General features: G+C 35.5%; 1 protein-coding gene across 1 annotated transcript in view; it reads right to left on the bottom strand.

The window, feature by feature from the left end:
- LOC148954268 (uncharacterized) overlaps window positions 1-20,254 on the bottom strand; it is a 309,906-nt gene that overhangs the window by 268,107 nt on the left and 21,545 nt on the right. The window contains exon 3 of the mRNA XM_089086137.1: window positions 4,940-5,116. Within this exon, the coding sequence (XP_088942263.1) occupies window positions 4,940-5,116 (177 nt within the window). The remainder of the gene's footprint in view (window positions 1-4,939; window positions 5,117-20,254) is intronic.

Consider the following 20,254-nt stretch of genomic DNA (forward strand, 5'->3'; position numbering starts at 1 on the left):
ATTGTGTAACAAAGAGGTGAATTCAAGAAAGAGTTTGTTACTTACTTACTTACTTACAATTTTTTCATAATGACATATCCATTAACGGATGTTGATAAATAATTTATTCATTCTGATATCAAGATTTTGTCAATGTTATCCCATGTGTCTGACAATAGATGTAGGCAAATTCCTTTTCTTACATCTCCGACGTTTTATTAGACATTCTAAACGTTAGATATTCTAGCTTACTCTAAAAATAATGAACACATAACAATGTAATGCATAATATATTTTTAATGAAATAATGCTATGTAGAATATTAATACAAAAAATATATTACGATACATTATTATTATCAATGATTAACTTTGGACATTTTGAATCTGTTCCATAAAATAGTTCACCATGTTCTCTCTTGATATTATAGCTATTGTCTTCTCTTAGTTCGTAATCAGTAGAATAATCATTATTCCATTTTGAGTCATACACAATTTTTACTGGTGGTTCATCAACAGGCTCAATATGCTTTTCGTCTTTGGTATTATTTGGTTCAATGACTGTTTGATCAATGGCAGTAATGTTTGCTGGTGCTTTGTTTTTCATCGATTCATCTTTATATTCTATAGTGATATTTTCTGACAATGCCCTTTTTATTTTTCTGGCAATTGCACTGTCTATTATCACATTATTTTTACACAGGTAACAGTTTCGGCACGTAGATAAGATATGGTTTACGATATTAGTAGAAGAGTAGGCCTTTCTTTTATTGATCTTCCGTTGAATGCTAATACCCGAAAGGTGACGATTGGATGTATCAGTAGGTAATTTGTTACCTGCAGCAATAGCAAGGAGTTGTCCTCTATCATCAATGATTATTTTTATGTTGGCATTCTCTTTGAGTGCAATCATCTCTGGAGATCTCAATCTCGCATAACCACCAACATAAGAGTTGAATTTTTTCGGTATTCCAAAGAAATTTAATTCCTTACTGTCATGACAATGCATGCATACATTTCCAATAGTGCTACCACCTGTACTTGTTTCAAAGTTTAAATACTTCTCTTTGTCGGCATTCATTGCTACAATAACCTTGTTATTTAAACACACTTTATTAAAATGCTCCATCTTCATTTTTTTTTTTAAAGATATGACTTATGTGTTTATCGTTCCACTGCGTAAAAAATACTGATTTAATACATGCAATAGATTAGGTAGTGTCAATAACTGGTCATAGAATACCAGTGGGAAAGTCACACCGTGTCTCTGACCAATCACAGAGCGCAATTGTTAGAACTGTAAGCATATTTTGACATTTTAAGTTATGTACAAAAAGAAAAAAATAAATAAAGTTGAAAAATTTCGAAGTTTTAAAAAGTTTGAATTAAACACTTTTAGCATATCGTGTGTCTTTACTTAAAAATTACTGCAGTACAGAGTCTCTCAAATCTCTTAAAGCTATTTTAAAATGTATAAAAATTGTTTATTTAACAGATATCCTAAATTTTATTTTTAATGGGTATCAAGTAATGAAAACACACACGGAATCAGGCAACAGAGTCTCTCAAACCCCGTAAAGTTATTTTAAAAGATACAAGAACTACTTATTTACAACAAAAATTTCGTTTTTAATGAGCACTAAGTAAAAAAAAACCACACGGAATCAGGCAACCGAGTCTCTCAAACCCCGTAAAGCTCTTTTAAAAGATACAAGAACTACTTATTTACCACAAAAATTTCGTTTTTAATGAGCACTAAGTAAAGAAAAACCACACGGAATCAGGCAACAGAGTCTCTCAAACCCCTTAAAGCTATTTTAAAAGATACAATAACTAATTATTTAAAAAAAAAATTTCGTTTTTAATGGGCACTAAGTAAAGAAAAACCAAACGGAATTAGGCAACTGAGTCTCTAAAACCCAATAAAGCTATTTTAACAGATACAAAAACTACTTATGTAACAAAAAATCTTAGGTTTTAAAGTGCAAAAAGTGAAGAAAAAACACAAGCAATCAGGCAACTGAGTCTCTCAAACCCATAAACGCAATTTTAAAAGATACATAAACTTCTTATTTCACAAAAAAACTTCGTTTTTAATGTGCACTAAGTAAAGAAAAACCACACGGAATCAGGCAACCGAGTCTCTCAAACCCCTTAAAGCTCTTTTAAAAGATACAAAAACTACTTATTTAACACAAAATACAGGCAAGCAAATAACATGGGAATTCCTATACACGCAAGCAAATAACTGAGTTATTTTTACGTCACAATTTTCAACTTAATACCATTCTAATTATAGCATCCCATTCCTCATACTTTAATTACCCGTTACGCTTTCTTAACCATCGGAAGTTTAACCTACGTAAATTAAGTTATAGACAATACTGGTTTAGAAAAACTGGAATAAAATAATTAATACAGTTTCAATTGCACACTACCTTTGAATAGACAATGTGATTATACCCACCTAACCAGATTGTACCTATCAAACCAGATTATACCTACCAGAAACCTGTTTGGTACGGGGGCGTAAGCAAATTCAATAGATACATTACTACTAGCGTAAAGAGCGAGGCGTTGAGGAGGGGACAGCCACTTTCATATATGGAATAATTCCTGTTCGTTTTAAGTTTTATTGTCGCTCCTTACTTTCAGTTTAAAAAAACTTGTTTTTTTTATTTAATTTTTGAACGTTTTTAAAAAAATGCAGGTTTTGATCTTGACTCACCGTACATGAATAATTAAAACAAAATTTGCATATTAATTTAATTTTACTTCGTTAAATGGCTTTCTCGAAACTTGTTTAATTTTATTTACGAACGTTTTTATTAGTAATAAATATACGTAACTTACGAATTACCTTACGTAACGAACTTCTATGTTCATATATTTTTAATACGTATATTAGGGGGTTCGCCCCCTAGTTAATACCTTGCTCTTTAAGCGAAAGTTCGAATTTTGTTCCAATTCTTTAAAAATGACCGCTTAATCACAAAGACCGTTCATTAGAATAAATAGCTCTTATGAAAGTACTACAAAATCTTTGGCTTAAAGTGCGAGATATTGACTAGGGGGTGAACCCAATCATATATGTAATGTTTTCTGTTCGGTTAAAGTTTTGTTGTTGCTGCTGTTGCAGTTGAAAAACTTGTTTTTTTTTACATTTAATTTCTGATCTTATTTTAAATAATGCTGGGAAGTCCGGCGTCCCCTTCATAGCAATTTCCCTTCCCCCATGAAAACTTCCTTCATGGAAAGATCCTCCCACGAAACCCCCGACCCACCCACCCCCCCACTACCAGGAAAAATCTCCCCAGAAAACGTCTGTATACTTCCCAATAACAAATACTCTATGTTAACTTTGGCTAAAGTTAATAACTTTAAGCTCTCCCTCCGGGAGCTTCGGGGGATTAAGACACCCTAAAAGACATACTTATAGTAATTTCGAACATGCTAGACAAAATGACTATCTAAAAATTTTTATCGGATGACTTTGGGAAAACAATGAGCGTGGGAGGGGGCCTAGTCGTCCTCCAATTTTTTTATCACTTAAAAAGGGCACTAGAACTTTTAATTTCCCTTCAAATGAGCCCTCTCTCGATATTCTAGGACCACTGGGTCAATACGATCACACCTGGGAAAAAAAAAATAAAAAAAAAAAAAAAACACGCACCCGTGATCTTTCTTCTGGCACAAAAAGCAAAATTCCACATTTCTGTAAATAGGAGCTTGAAACCTCTACAGTAGGGTTCATTTGATACGCGGAATATAATGGTGTGATTTTCATTAAGGTTCTATAACTTTTAGGGGGTCTCTCTCCCTTTTTTCGAAAATCAGCCAAATTTTCTCAGGCGCGTAACTTTTCATGGGTAGAATTAAACTTGATGAAACTTTCATATTTGAAGTCAGCATTAAAATCTAATTCTTTTGGTGTATCTATTTGTATCAAAATGCCGTTTTCTAGATTTTCGGTTACCATTGAGCCGGGTCGCTCCTTACTTACAGTTCATTACCACGAACTGTTTGATTTTATTGAAGCATTTACAATTTGTTCTAAGAAATACAAGGCTAAAGATTCGTATACCGTATACTTTTGGTGCTTCTGAGCCAGCAGAGGATGATCTAAAAGTCTGACCATTTTGAACGAAAAAAAAATGATTTCGTTTTTTCAATTTTGTTGGAAAATATATCACTTTTTCAGTAAAAATTGAAGAGTAGAATCTATACTCCAGAGCCTAATCCATCCTTTCAGACTTCCCTGAAGAATTAAATTTAAAATTTCCTTGTGTGCCAAGAGGCTCCAAAGTCCGCTGTTTAAGCGATTCTTAGCTGGATTTTTTTTTTTCTGATAGTATCTAGTTGCTCAGAAATTTTCTCGAAGATTCAGATAAAATTAAACCTTGTGCGGAGCTCTGAAGAAAAAGAAAAGCTTGATATTTATGAAACATAAACAAAATCTTGAACAATACATAGCAAATACTAAAGTTGTGCAAGTGTTTTATTGACTGTGGAAATAAAAATGTTATTTTAATACATTTTTCTTCTGTTTTTTTTTTAAATTAAATTTTGAATTAAATTTTGATTTTAATTAAATTATAAATTAAGTTTTAAAATAAATTTTTAATAAAAATTTTAATTTAATGAGAATTTAATTAAATCATTTAATTTTATTACATTTTTATTAAGTATTTTTTATTCAATCTAGTATATTTCTCAGAAATGTGTGTTCCATTTCAGCCAAAATTTCTCAATTCAATACTACACGTGTAGGCTACAGCCTGTTCCAACACAAATTTTCATCAAATTTCTGACCACAGAAAACAAATGGAAGCAACTCTGAAGATTCAGGTTTTGTTATCTGTGTGAGATTCGAAGCAGTGACGTTCTTATGATTTGTTCGGTCTCCTTTAAATTGAGCGCTAATAAAATTTAGGAATCAGCTTAAAATCAAGATTAAATACCTTTCCCATCATTATCCAGGAGATCGGCTAAAGACAAATTTCCTTCAATTTGGCTAATTGTGACGAATGTCGGTGAAATTCCGGCTATTTTAGCAGCTTCTTTAGCATTAGATAACGTTATTGCATCACAAACAATAACTTTAGGTGAAGAATCTTTTATTTGCAAAGCCAGTATTTCTGCAAAAAAAAAACAGTCTTAATCAATAACTTTGATCCCAATGGCCCTCTCCCTCTTCCGGAAGCGCAAAAATATAACAAATTTACGTATAAATTATTTTATATAACACATATTTGTATAAATAAAAACATTACGGATCCTTAAAATAACACTACCAAAAAGAAAAAAACATGAAACTCTTGTCTGATAGTTATTTTTCTACTTTATGTTTAGAAGTATGTGGCATGTGCACATCCATTCAACACTGCGTATACCTTCCAACCACAGAAATTCCGAGTGCAAATGTTAACAAATGTATCCATGAAAATTGTCCTGGCGGGAGAAAATTCTCAATACAAATCATGTTTTGATTTATAAAACCAATTTTGAATCTATTTATTTATAAAAACAAACTACCAGGCAAAACAAGAACCCTAAACTTTCTTGTACCTGCCTGAGTTTACGGAAGTGGTAGTTGTATTTTCAATCTTGGTTACAAAGTTTGACGCCCTTATCTATCAGTTCGACATATCAATTCTGACGGACCATAATACCTAATAAATTCAAACTGCCAGCGTTAATAGGGGTGCCCATAAGAGAATTTTCCTGGAGGGGGTGTCGAAATACTATGCTTTTTTATCCAGTATAAGGAGGGAAATTTGGTTATCTATATTTAATAGCAGGCTACTGTATTCTTTGCATTTTCTATTTTTCCGGATTTAGAAAGGAGGGGCAAATGCATCTCTTTGGGGCCTATAACCCTTCCACCAAACTCCATGATTTTTGTAAGTATTTCTTATATACTTACAAGTTTTTATATTTTCCCTACCTCCGAAATTTTGAACCCCCTTATAACTCTCGCCTATGCACATTATGTAAATAGCATATGCATATACAGCTTAACTTTGTTCATAATATCTAACATGCTCGAACAAGAATTTTAAGAATACTATTTAATCAACAGAAAAGCCCAGGCAAATGTCGTTAAATTTCCCTGCTGCCCCATCAGTAGATAAGGTCGAATGGATTAGAGTACTTACATTCCCCGGCATCTTTCCATGTCACTCTTGAGAATCAATGAACTCTATCAAGGCCGGGCACTCTTGAGAATCAATGAGCTCTATCGAGACCTGGCACTCTTGAGAATCAATGAAGTCTATCAAAGCCAGGCACTCTTGAGAATCAATGAACTATATCAAGGCCAGACATTCTTGAGAATCAATGAACTCTATCAGGGCCAGGCACTTCTGAAATTCACTCCACTGTCTAGCCTTGAGAGTTAGTAGTGCAATGACTTAGGATGTTAGTTGCACAATAGATTCTGAGAGTTCCATGACTCTCATGCATCATTGCGTCGTATGGGTTTGATTGATTCCTCGCTTCACTTTACTGGAGGCCATGAACTCTTACACAATCGATTTCTTTGGCCTTAGAATTTTATTATAAGAATCCCAAAAAATCCTTGAAAATCCTGAACAATCCTTAGATATGGATTGATGACGATGCCCATAGGGGATGGGCTATACTATTGGAGTTACTATAAATTCTTCTTACAAAACAAAACACACGTTTTGTCCTCTGTTTTACACAAAAAGTTCGATGACAAGAAATCCAGTAGTAAGGAGGTTATGGATTTTCCAACTCCCATAGTGTACTATAAAACTTCGTATACATTTTAGGGAATGATACGACAGCCCTTATTCATCGATAAAGCAACCTCCAAGGGCCCAAACGCCCCTGATCCCCTACCAACTTTGTGCCACTTCTTTTATGCGCCGTTTTTTAACATAGAAAGTTTTCAACTTTTTTATGTCTTAAAACGACACGAAATATATTTTAAAAAGATCATATTTAATATTTTCGAAATACGAAATGAGGATTATATTAATATGTTAGTCGTAATTTTTACTATTGAAAAAATAATGTTTGTAGTAACACTTTTTTTGGACAAAAATGTTTTTGGAATTGTAAACTATTCAACTTTTTTTATGTGGCTGTACCAGTGGTACTCTATGGCCGGTCATTGACAGCGCTGAAAATAGAATTATAATATCGTTGAAATGGAAAACTAAGTAGAAAAATGAAAATAATGTCATTTCAAATATGGGTTTTCTATAACAAAAAATCACAATTATTTTATGAAAACTATTTTCATTTTGTATTTTAAAAATGTCAAAAGTAAATTTATTTTTGGACTAATGAACGTAGTTCTTGGATATATTTTTATTCGGCCGTCCCAGTTGTACTCTAGGGCTGGTCATCGTAACTACCTAGTTTATTGTATATTTTCATTCAATTTTTTTTGTACAGTGGAGGAATAAACATTTGCAGCATATTTTAAAAAAGGTCGGGGTGAAATATTCTAAAAAAGTGTTTGCACATGATCAAGTCATCGTTGCATTGCACGCTGACAGAGACAAACATTTGAACTATGAAAGAAGTACTATTGGGGATCTCATGAGAAATGTATGCGTGCATTGTCATGACAGAGAGAGATTAAATTTCTTTGGGGTACACAAATCTTCAACTCTTACGATGGTGAATAAGTGAGAGTGAGATCTCCGGACTTGGTATCGCTCAGAGAGAATGCCAACATAAAATTAATAGTTGATGAAGAGGAAAATTTTCTTGCTTTGGCTTGTGGTAACACGTTACACAGTGACAAAAGCTATCGCCGGCTTTCGGCTACTTGCATTAAGTGGAAGGTCGAAAGAAGACAGTCGTACTCCGCTACTAATATCATAAACCATATCTTCTCTGCGTTCTAGAACTGTTACCTGATGTGATAATAGCCTGGCACAATAAAAAGGGCATTGGCAGACAACATCACACTATGAATTTAAAGATGAATTGATGGAAAATAAAGTACAATTGATCGTTATTAATATCATTAAACCTATACAGACACATTTAGTCAATGAAACAACTAATACCAAAGAGAAACACATATTGAACATGTAGCTGACACCACAATAAAAATTGTGAATAACTCAACATGAATTAATGATTATTCTACTTGTTACCAACTAAGAGAAGAGAGTACCAACACTATCAAGAGAGAACATGATAAATTATTGTATGGAGTATATTCAAAATGTTCAAAGTTGTTCAAGGATACAAATAATGTATAATATCGTATGTAACATATTTTTTATTTTAATATTCTATATATCTTAATTTCAATAAAATATTTTATGCATTACTTTGTTATGCTTCTATTATTTTTACCGTGCACTAGAAAATTGAAAGTGTTTACTAGAGTATAAAAAAGGTGAACGGGATTTTTAACATAGTCTGAGATGAATCGAATTCTTTCTAGAGTTAGAAACATATGTAGTGGGACTTTATCAGGATTCACTCAAACACAGACATTACTATCACCTCACAAGTGGTATAGGAGAGGTTTGAAATAAGTGAATTGGATTTTTGCCATAGTCAGAGAGAGGTGAATTGAATTCTTTTTAGAGTTAGAGACATATAAAGTGGGAATTTGAAAAGATTCATTCAAACACAGACACTACTATCATATCACAAGTGGTTTGCGAGAGGTTTGAAATAGGTGAATTAGATTTTTACCATAGTCTCTGAGAGTAGAATAGAATTCTTTCTAGAGATAGAGACATATGAAGTGGGAATTTATCAAGATTCACTCAAACACGGGCACTACTATCAGCTCACAAGTGGTATAGGAGAAGTTTGAAATAGGTGAATTAGATTTTTACCATAGTCTAAGGGAATAGAATAGAATTTTTTCTAGAGTTAGTGACATATGAAGTGGGAATTTATCAAGATTCACTCAAACACAGACACTAATTTCAGCTTAAAAGTAGTTTAATAGAGTCTGAAATAGGTGAGCTGGATTCTTTACCATAGTCTGAGAGATGAATCAAATTTGTTAATCGTCATTTTTAGCATAGTCTGAGAGATAAATCGAATTCTTTATTTATTTATAGACATGTTGTGGGAATTTATCAAGATTCACTCAAAAAAGACACTACTATCAACTCACAAGCGGTTATCTAGAGTCTGAAATAGATGAAAAATATTTTTACCATAGTCTGAGAGAGATGAATCGAATTCTTTTTAGAATTAGAAACATAATAAGTGGGAATATTTCCAGATTCACTCAAACGCAGACACTACTATCATCTCACAAGTGGTTTACTAGAGTCTGAAATAGGCGATTTAGATTTTTACAATAGTCTGAAAGAGATATATCACATTCTTTCTAGAGCTAGAGACACATTAAGTGGGAATTTATCAAAATTCACTCAAACAGAGACACTACTATCAGCTCACAAGTGGTTTACTAGAGTCTTAAATAGGTGAATTAGATTTTTACCATAGTCCAAGAGAGATGAATCGAATCCTTTTTAGAGTTAGAGACATGTGACGAGGGATATGATCATAATTCATTCAAGTACAGACACTACTATCAGTTCACAAGTAGTATACTAAAGTCTGAAAAAGGTGAATTAGATTTTTACCATAGTCTGAGAGAGTTGAATCGAATTCTTTTTAGTGTTAGAGACATATAAAGTGGGAATTTTTAGCATAGTCTGAGAGATGAATCGAATTCTGTTTAGAGTTAGAGACATATGATGTGGTAATTTGTCAAGATTCAATCAAACACAGACACTACTATCAGCTAACAAGTGGTTTAGTAGATTCTTAGATAGGTAAAAAAGATTCTACCCCAGTCTGAGAGAGATTAATTGAATTCGGGTTAGAGATAAAGACATATCAAGTGGGAATTTATCAAGATTCACTCAAACACAGACACTAATTTCAGCTTAAAAGTGGTTTAATAGAGTCTGAAATAGGTGAGCTGGATTTTTTACCATAGTCTGAGAGGTGAATCAAATTTCTTGATCGTAATTTTTAGCATAGTCTGAGAGATAAATCGAATTCTTTTTTTATTTATAGACATGCTGTGGGAATTTATCAAGATTTACTCAAACAAAGACACTACTATCAACTCAAAAGTGGTTATCTAGAGTCTGAAATAGATGAAAAATATTTTTACTATAGTCTGAGAGAGATGAATCGAATTCTTTTTAGAATTAGAAACATATGAAGTGGGAATATTTCCAGATTAACTCAAACGCAGACACTACTATCAGCTCACAAGTGGTTTACTAAAGTCTGAAATAAGAGATTTAGATTTTTACAATAGTCTGAAAGAGATATATCACATTCTTTTTAGAGTTAGAGGTATATAAACTGGGAATTTATCAAAATTCACTCAAACACAGACATTACTGTCAGCTCACAAGTGGTTTAGTAGAGTCTGAAATAGGTGAATTAGGTTCTTACCATAGTCCAAAAAAGATGAATCGAATTCTTTTTAGAGTTTCAGACATATGAAGAGGAAAATTATCATGATTCACTCAAACACAGACACTACTATCAGCTCACAAGTAGTTTACTAAAGTCTGAAAAAGGTGAATTAGAGTTTTACCTTAGTGTGAGAGATTTGAATCGAATTCATTTTAGTGTTAGAGACATATGAAGTGGGAATTTTTAGCATAGTCTGAGAGATGAATCGAATTCTGTTTAGAGTTTAAGACATATGATGTGGTAATTTGTAAAGATTCAATCAAACACAGACACTACTATCAGCTAACAAGTTGTTTAGTAGATTCTGAAATAGGTGAAAAAGATTTTTACCCTAGTCTGAGAGAGACTAATTGAATTCGGGTTAGAGATAAACACATATCAAGTGGGAATTTATCAAGACTGAATCAAACACAGACATCATTATCAGCTCACAAGTGGTTTACTAGTGTTTGAAATAAGTGAATCAGATTTTACCATCTGAGAGAGATGAATCGAATTCTTATTAGAGTTAGAGACATATGAAGTTGGATATTATCAGGATTCACTCAAAAACAGACACTACTATCAGCTCACAATTGGTTTACTAGTGTTTGAAATAGGTGAATTTAAATTTTCACAAGCGTGAGCGCACACTTACTGAACCCAAACGACCCTACCTTAAAAACAGTTTATATAATGTAACCTACGTAATAAAAATAATTATCTTTACTATACGTATCCGGGGTGCTGCAAGTTGACTACGGGTACCCTGTTTGTGGCAAAATGGTAGAACTTGGGGAGATTTTCTTACATTATTCATTTTAAAATAACACTCACAGTGCTGATTAGAAACAAACTATGTAGCTGAGTTTGAAGGCTCTAGTAAACCAATTGCGAACTGATAGTAGTGTCTGTGTTTGAGTAAAGCTTTATAAATTCCCACTTCATATGTCTCCAAATCTAAAAGGAATTCACAAGTTGTTTACTATTATTTGAAATAGGTGAGTTAGATTTTTACCATAGTCTGAGAGAGTTGAATCGAACTCTTTTTAGAGTTAGAGACACATGCAGTGGAAATTTATCAAGATTCACTATAAGAAAGACACTACTATCAGCTCACAAGTGATTTACTAGAGTCTGAAATAGGAGAAAAATATTTTACTGTAGTCTGTGAGAGTTGAATCGAATTCATTTCAGAGTTAGACACAGGAAGTGGGAATTTATCAAGAATCACACAAACACAGACTTTACTACCAGCTCAAAAGTATTTTACTATAGTCTGAAATAGGTGAATTATTTTTTTACATAGCTTGAGAGACATAAATCAAATTATTTTTAGAGTTAGAGACAAATGATGAGGGAATTTATCAAGATTCACTCAAACACAGACACTACTATCAACTCACAAGTGGTTTACTAGAGTCTGAAACAGTTGAATTAGATTTTCAAAATAGCCTGAGAGATATTAATCAAATTCTTTTTAGAGCTACAGACATATGAAGTGGGATTTTAGCAGGATTCACTCTAACACAGAGACTACTTTTAGCTCACAAGCGGTTTCTTAGAGTCTGAAATAGGTGAAATAGGTGAATTAGACAAGTACCATAGTCTGGGTCTGTAGTAGCAGTGTCTGTGCTTGAGTGAATCTTGATAAATTCCCACTTTTCATGTCTCTAACTGTAAAAAAAATTCAATACATCTGTTTCAGACTATGGAAAAATTCTACTTCACGTATTTCAGACTCCAGTAACCTACTTGTGGCTGATAGTAGGGTCTGTGTTTGAGTGTATCTTGATAAAATTAAACTTCATATGTCTCTCACTTTAAAATAAATCGATTCAAGTCTCTCAGAATATTGTAAAAAATCTAATTCACCTATTGCAGACTCTAACTCTAAAAATATTTTAATTTAACTTTCCGAGACTGAAGCAAGAATCTATTCACCTATTTCAGACTTTAATAAAGCACTTTAGAGCTGATAGTAATGTTTGCGTTTGAGTGAATCTCGATAAATTTCCCACTTCATATGTCTCAAACTCTAAAAAGAATTTGATTAATCTCTTTCAGACAATTGTAAGAAGTTAATTCCCCTTTTAAGACTCTAGTAAACCACTTGTGAGCTGATAGTAGTGTCTGCATTTGAGTGAATCTTGATAAATTCCCACTTCATATGTCTCTAACTCTGAAAAGAATTCGATTCATCTCTCTAGAGTATGCCAAAAATCTTTTTCACCTATTTCAGACTCTAGTAAATCACTTACGAGTTGAAGTACTGTCTGTGCTTGAGCGAATCTTGATAAATTCCCACATCATATGTCCCTAACTCTAAAAGAAATTTCATTCTTGTTTTCAGACTCTGGCAAAAATTCACACTTTATGTGTCTCTAAATTTAAAAAGAATTCGATTCATCTCTCTCAGACTAAGGTAAAAATCTAATTCACCTATATCAGACTCTAGTAAACCACTTTTGAGCTGATAGTAGTGTCTGTGTTCGATTGCATCTTTATATATTCTCACTTGATATGTCTCTAACTCTAAAAAGAATACGATTAATCTCTCTTAGACTATGGTAAAAAAATATAATTCACCTCTTTCTGACTCTAGGAAACCACTTGTGAGCTGATAGTAGTGTCTATGTTTGAGTGAATCTTGATAAATTCCGACTTAGTATGTCTCTGACTCTACAAAAATTCGATTTATATCTCTCACACCATGGTATAAATCTAATTTCTCTATTTCAGACTCTAGTAAACCACTAGTAGTATCTGTATTTTACTGAATCTTCATGAATTGCCACTTCATATGTCTCTAGTTATAAAAAAATTCGATTCAACTCTCTCAGACTGTGTTAAAAACCTAATTTACCTATTTCAAACACTACTAAACCACTTGTTAGCCAGTAGTAGTCTCTATGTTTGAGGGAATCCTGATATATTACCACTTCATGTATCTCTAACTCTAAAAAGAATTCGATTCATCTCTCTCAGATTATGGTAAAAATATAATTCATCTATTTCAGACGCTTATACACCACTTTTAAGCTGATAGTAATATCTGTGTTTGAGTGAATCTTGACATATTCCCATATTCCCACTTAATTTGTCTTGAAAAACATTCCGATTCATCCCTCTCAGACTAAGGTAAAAATCTAATTCCTACTTGTATTGTAAATTCCAACTTCTTTTGTATCTAACTCTAATAAAAATTCGATTCATATCTTTCACACTATGGTAAAAATCTAATTAACCTTTTTCAGACTTTAATAAACCACTTCAGAGCTGATATTAATGTTTGTGTTTGAGTGAATCTTGATGAATTTCCAACTTCATATGTCACTAACTCTAAAAAGAATTTGATTCATCCCTTTCAGACAACTGTACAAATCTAACTTCCGTATTTCAGACTCTAGTAAACCACTTATTAGCTGATAGTAGTGTCTGCCTTTGAATGAATCATGATAAATTCTCACTTCATATGTTTCTAACTCTGAACAGAATTCAATTCATCTCTCAAAGACTATGGTAAACATCTTTTTCACCTATTCTAGACTCTAGTAAACCACTTATGAGCTTATAGTAGTGTCTGTGCTTGAGTGAATCTTGATAAATTTCGAAATCATATGTCTCTAACTGTAAAAAGAATTCGATTCAACTCTCTCAGACTAAGGTAAAATTCTAATTCACCTATTCAGACTCTATTATACCACTTTTGAGATGATAGTAGCGGTTGTATTTGAGTGAATCCTTCTAAATTTCCACTTCATATGTCTCTTACTCTAAAAAAAATTATATTCATCTCTCAAACTATGGTACAAAATATAATTCACCTGTTTCAGACTCTAGTAAACCACCTTTGAGCTGGTAGTAATGTTTGCGTTTGAGTGAATCTTGATAAATTCCCACTTCATATGTCTGTACCTCTGAAAAGAATTCGATTGATCTCTCTCAGACTATGGTAAAAATCTAATTCACCTGTTTCAGATTCTAGTAAACAGGTTCGATTTACTAGTGTACCTTAAAAATAATGGAAACATAACAAAGTAATACATAAAATATTTTATTGAAATAACGACATGTAGAATATTAGCATAAAAGATATGTCACGTACGTTATTATGCATTATTTATATCAATGAACTGCTTTTTACATTTTGAATCTGTTGCATAAAATAATTCATCATGTTCTCTCTTGATAGTTTAGGTATTCCTTTCTCTTAGTTCTTAACCAGTAGAATAATTATTAATTCATTTTGAGTCATTCACAATTTTTACTTTGGTGTCAGCTACAGGTTCAATATGTGTTTTGTCTTTGGTATTAGTGGTCTCATTTATTATATCTGTTGGTATATGATCAATGGTAGTAATAATGTTCACATGCGCTTTATTTTCCGTCAATTCATGTTTATATTCATAGTGTGATGTTATCTGCCGATACCCTTTTTGTTTTGACAGTGATGTTACTGTCTATTATCAAATTATTTTTACACAGGTAGCACTATTGTCGCTTACAAAAGATACTTGACTTGACTTGGCTTAAGTCCCGTCGGGTCTTTGTGGCTGTGTTGGGACTTCTTCTCTTCTGAGCAAATGATGAATATGGTGACGGTAGTTTGATCTTTCTGGCGCTATTTTAAGTAGCTGGGGTGGGGGAGGCTATGGGCCGAGAAATTGTCGGTCTATCTCTTACAAGGTCAGCCTCTAGGACGGGTGTCGTGAACCTGTCCTTCGAATGTGATTTTTGGAAGCTGGTTGGCCGACATTCACTGGGTATGGCCAAGCCAGCGGAGTTGTTTGCTTCTGACCCGGTCCATGATAGTGCGGGGACAACGGAGTAGTTTTCGGAGGTCTTCATTTGAGACCCGGTCCATGTAGGTAATCCCCGCAATGTGTCTAAGGCATTTAGTTTCAGAGATTCTTCGCTCATCATCAGCTTTTATTGACCAAGTTTTACTTGAGCATAAAGCGATTGGGATTATGAGAGAGTTGAAGAGTCGCACCTTCAAAGAAGTTGAAAGAGTCTTGTTTTTCCAGATTGGCAAGAGGTTCCTGAAGCTTGCGCTTGCCAGGCCAAGTCTTCGTTTGATTGATTTATAACAATCGTTATCAGAAGTTATGAGGCTCCCTAGGTAGACGAAGGAGTCAACATTTTCTACTGGCTATCCTTTTATTGTTAGCTGCACGTTTCTTGAAGCAAGGTCTCTAGAAACCCACATAACCTTGGTTTTGACTGTATTAACGACCATCCCAAAGACCTCGGTTGCTGACACTAGCTCGTTGGTGTCAGCTTGGAGTAGATACTCTTGACTATTGAGTTTCTCGATATCATATGCATATGCCAGTTTATCGATAATCTTCCCTCTAATCTCTGCACCGTCAACAGTTTCAGCAGATGATAGCACTTCGTTGAGGAATAGGTTAAAGAGGTGGGATGACAAGAGGCAACCTTGAAGAGCCCCTCTGATGTTAGAAACTCCTCTTTCAATCCCTTGGGCGTCTGAACTTGGCTGACGAAATGTGAATACATGTCTCTTATCAGGATTACTATGTTTTCAGGGGCTCCTTATTGTGGCAGGATGAGTCATAATCCATTTCGCCAAATCAAGTCAAAAGCCTGCTTGAAATCGATGAAGAGTAGTAGCAGCTCTTTCGCAAACTCGATATACTTCACCATCATTTACCAAGTGGAGAAAACCTGGTCTATGGTAGAGCGGTCTTTTCGAAAGCCTGCTTGGTATTCCTCTAAGATATGGTTTGTCAGAGAATTCAGAAAGTCAAGGAGTATTTTTATAAGAATCTTCGCCGGTTGGCCAGTTAAACTTATTGGTCTGTAATTTTAACAGTCGCCCTTTTGCCATTTTTTAAAAAGAGAGAAGATGGTGGCTTTCGCCCAAGATCTGGGGAAGTGGTGCGTTTCCCAGAAACTTGTTATGACTTTGTGATAGATATCGACCAAATCTTCTGAGCCTGATTTTAACAGTTCTGACTGAATACCATCCGGGCATGGGGCCTTATTAATTTTTAGAAATTTTATTGCTGAGAGTACTTCATCTCATAGTGGAGGAGGGCTAGGGTCTACTGGGTACTGCGGTAGTTGGAAGATAGTAAGATGTTCGGGTTGGGCGTTATTCCGGGGTTCAGTTTTTCGCTGAAGTGGTCCTTCCGTCGTTCTCGTCTTCCCTCGGAGTACGTGATTAGGAGCCCGTATTTATTTAACAGTGTAGGAATATCCGAGGACTTCTTTTTTGATAGTTCACGGACTATCTTGTACATGAAGTGGCTATTACCTTTTTGTAAGGCTTCTTCACACTCACGACATTTTTCATTGACGTAGTGTCGTAGAGTTTGAAGGATTTACGTTATTACTAGGTGATTCAGCCTCTTGAACTCTTCCTTGCTTTGTCGATCTACCTTGTCAGCATGGGCGCGCTTCTGCACACATAGATCAATAATTTCGGGGGTGATCCACGGTTTATCCGATTAGGTCTGAATTCCCAGGATATCACCAGCAGTTTCTTTGAGGATGGATGCGCTTTCTTCGACCAAATGGTTAATTTCTTCTGCTGTTGGAGCTTCCATGGGTTGGATTCTCGAAAACTTGTTTGAGAGTGCTGTTCTATGCCTGTTCATTTTTTCTATGTTTTTCAGCAGGTCGAAACGATGGTAAGCAGGTCGAAACGAAGTCAAAATCTTGGTAAGATTTTTGTAGGCTGTTGGGGTTTCAGAATGTGCAAACGGAGCTCAGACATGACTAGAACGTGTCCCGAGTCGAAGTCACCACCGGCTATGGAGACTTTATTCAGTACTTATGATTTCCATCGCTTGCAGACAACTATGTAATCAATCATGTTTGCAGTGCGACGTCAGGGGATCTCCAAGTATCTTTCCTTCGTTCTCTATGACGGAACATGGTGTTCGTTATGAAAAGTTCATTATCCCGACAAAAGTCAAAGAGCATTTCACCCCTGTGGTTTTGCCGCCCATGCCCGAACTTGCCCATGACGTCCTCAAGTTCATCATTTGAGTGTACGACAATGGCTTTGAAATTCCCGATAACAAAAAGAACATCTTTCTTGGGAGCTGTTCCAACGGTGTGTTGGAGTTGGCTGTAGAATTCTTCAGCTTCTTGGTCATTCCGGGACGATTCTGGGGCGTAAACTTGGATTATGGTCATGTTGGCAATGGATTCTTTCAGACGAATGGTGATAATACGCTCAGAGGCAGGATGGACGGTAGTGTTCGGTGATATTCGATACGATACGATATTTATCGATATATCGACCGAAATATCGAATATTGGAAACCAACTATCGATAGTTCGATATTTTACTTTTCGCGGCACTGAAATGCAAGCGTCAAATCAAAAGCAATGTGCCAACAGGAAGTTGGTGAGTCACACCATTCCCATTTGCAATTTCATTCATTCAGTTGGTCAGTTGGTTGCGAGGAGCAAAGATCAGTAGGTTTTGTTACGAATTTGATTGCCGAGATAGTGTTACGAAAGTACAAAGGTAAGCTGTATGTTTTTGGAGTGACACCTTTGTGCTTATCCTTCTCTTAAGTCTCCTCTAATTGTGTTTCCTTGTAATACTGACTATTGCTGCATCTCATTTAGCCTAGAGCTTGCACCTATGAGTTTTTGCCACTGCTAACACTGATGGGTATAGCTGCAGGTTAGCTACCCCTGATAAAAATTGTAAATTTGAAATGTAGGACCATAATGAGATAGCTAGGAAACAAACATACCATTCAATTTAGAATTCCATCTTCTATCCAAACATAACAGTCTTTTTTGGTGGAAATTAACTCCAGAAATTTCAAAGTCTGGAATTTCCAGATTCTCAGATAGGAAAACCTTATTTTCAGTTTTTTTTTTGGCTTACTTGGAGTTCAGGGTCAAGGCCATCTCACCTACAAGCCTGCAGCCCACCCTTGAATCCCTTTTTATCCCTAAAAAGCTTGATTTATAGAATCTAGAGGATGAGTTTCCACTGGAAATGATTGCTACATTTCAATACAGCATAATGGTAAACTCTGAGTCAAATGGTATGTTTATTTCCTAAATATCTCATATATATCTATAAATATCTAGATCGCAGATCTAGAAAATGTGCAGTCCTCTGTGGAAGTACTTCCGGAAAGTAGACGCTAAGTCTGCTGTCTGCCTAGTCTGCAAATTAAGCGTCATGACAGCCGGTAACACCACAAATCTCCGATCCCATCTAAAAAACAATCACAAGAAGGAGTTCAACGAAATGGAAAAGCAGCCGGTCCCTGGAAGAAAAAGACCTGCTAACAGTACTGAAGAGGAACCCAACTCGAATACAGACTCAGAAATGGAGAACGAAACTGAAGTGAACAGAAGTTCCAGTGAACAGAAACAAGTCAAGGTTTCAGAGTTTGCTCAGCCCTTGTATAATAAGTGTCATCCTCGGAAAAAACAATGTGATCGTCTGCTGGTCAACATAATCGCAACTGACATGCAGCCTCTTTCATTTGTCAAGAATACTGGCTTTCAGCAGTTCTGTAGAGCTCTAAATCCCAGCTACACATTACCGAGTGTTGAATCTATAACGAGAGACTTGCTCCCAACTTACTATCAGCAAGAAAAAGAAAAATTCTCCATCTAGCTTGGAAAAGCACACTATGTTGCTCTTACTGCTGATCCATGGACATCACGGTCTACAGAGGGTCATATGGCCGTTACAGTCCATTTTATTCATGAATTCAAGATGCACAGCAGGGTGATCAGTACAAAGAAAATCGAAGAGCGTCACACAGCAGAAACTCTCAAGAGACTTTTGCTGGAAGTAGCAGAATAATGGAAAATCAAAGAAAAAGTTGTGGTCGTTTTCACAGATAATGCGAGCAATATCAAGAAGCAGTTAACGATGCCGCCAAGGAACTGAAATCCGGCTGGAGGCATGTACCGTGCTTCGCGCACACGCTGAACCTTGTCGTGCGTGCTGCAATAGACGAGGCTCCAGGCCTCAATCCGCTACTTTCGAAATGCCAAAATGTCGTTAACTACTTTCATCGAGGTGTCATAGCAGCGGACAAACTCAGAAGCAACCAGCTGTGTAATGGACAACTCGTCTCAAAGAAACTCAAAGCTGATGTTGCCACTAGTTGGAACTCGCTTCTTGTGATGGTCAAAAGTTTGCTTGGTGTGAAGGATGCAGTTTCTAGTTCGCTTGCCATGCTTGGAAAGCTTGAGCTTCTTTTTACGGAAGACGAATGGGAAAGTCTCAGGATTATCATAGTCTTGCTTCGCCCTTTCGATGAAGTCACAGTTGAAGTCTCGGCGGAAAAGTACCCAACGATTTTGAAGATCCTGCCGCTGACAAAGATCTTGATCCGCCATCTAAACTCCATTTCGAGTGAAACTTGCGATACTCCCGCAACCGAACAGCTACGTTTACGTTTGATCTCCCACATGAAAGATCGGCTCCAGGGACTTGAGCAAGTTACGCCTATAGCACTGGCTACGTATTCGACCCACGGTTCCGGAAAGCATACGGATATATATCTCAGGATGCCGTTTCTTCTATAGAAGCAAGGATTGCAAGAGAGCTTGATTTCCTATCTACTTCAGTGGACGGAGCCGAAATAACTAAAGCAATGGCTTCATCCAACAACTAAGGTGGCCTATCGGGAGCCCATGATGAGCTCGTCGGTGTTACAGAAGGGAACAGTTCAACGACAGCTGCTGCAAAGAGCATCCTCAATCTAACAAGCTACAATCGTGAGAAGCCCGTGGCTCGTACTACTGACCCCTTAGTGAGGTGGAAGACGCACTACCAGTCTAGGAGGGTCCTTGCAGAAGTTGGCCTGAAGTTCCTT

Source organism: Artemia sp. Qi Xiang Cuo, chromosome 3 (assembly GCF_049724085.1).
Source record: "Artemia sp. Qi Xiang Cuo chromosome 3, ASM4972408v1, whole genome shotgun sequence".
NCBI lineage: Eukaryota > Metazoa > Arthropoda > Branchiopoda > Anostraca > Artemiidae > Artemia > Artemia sp. Qi Xiang Cuo.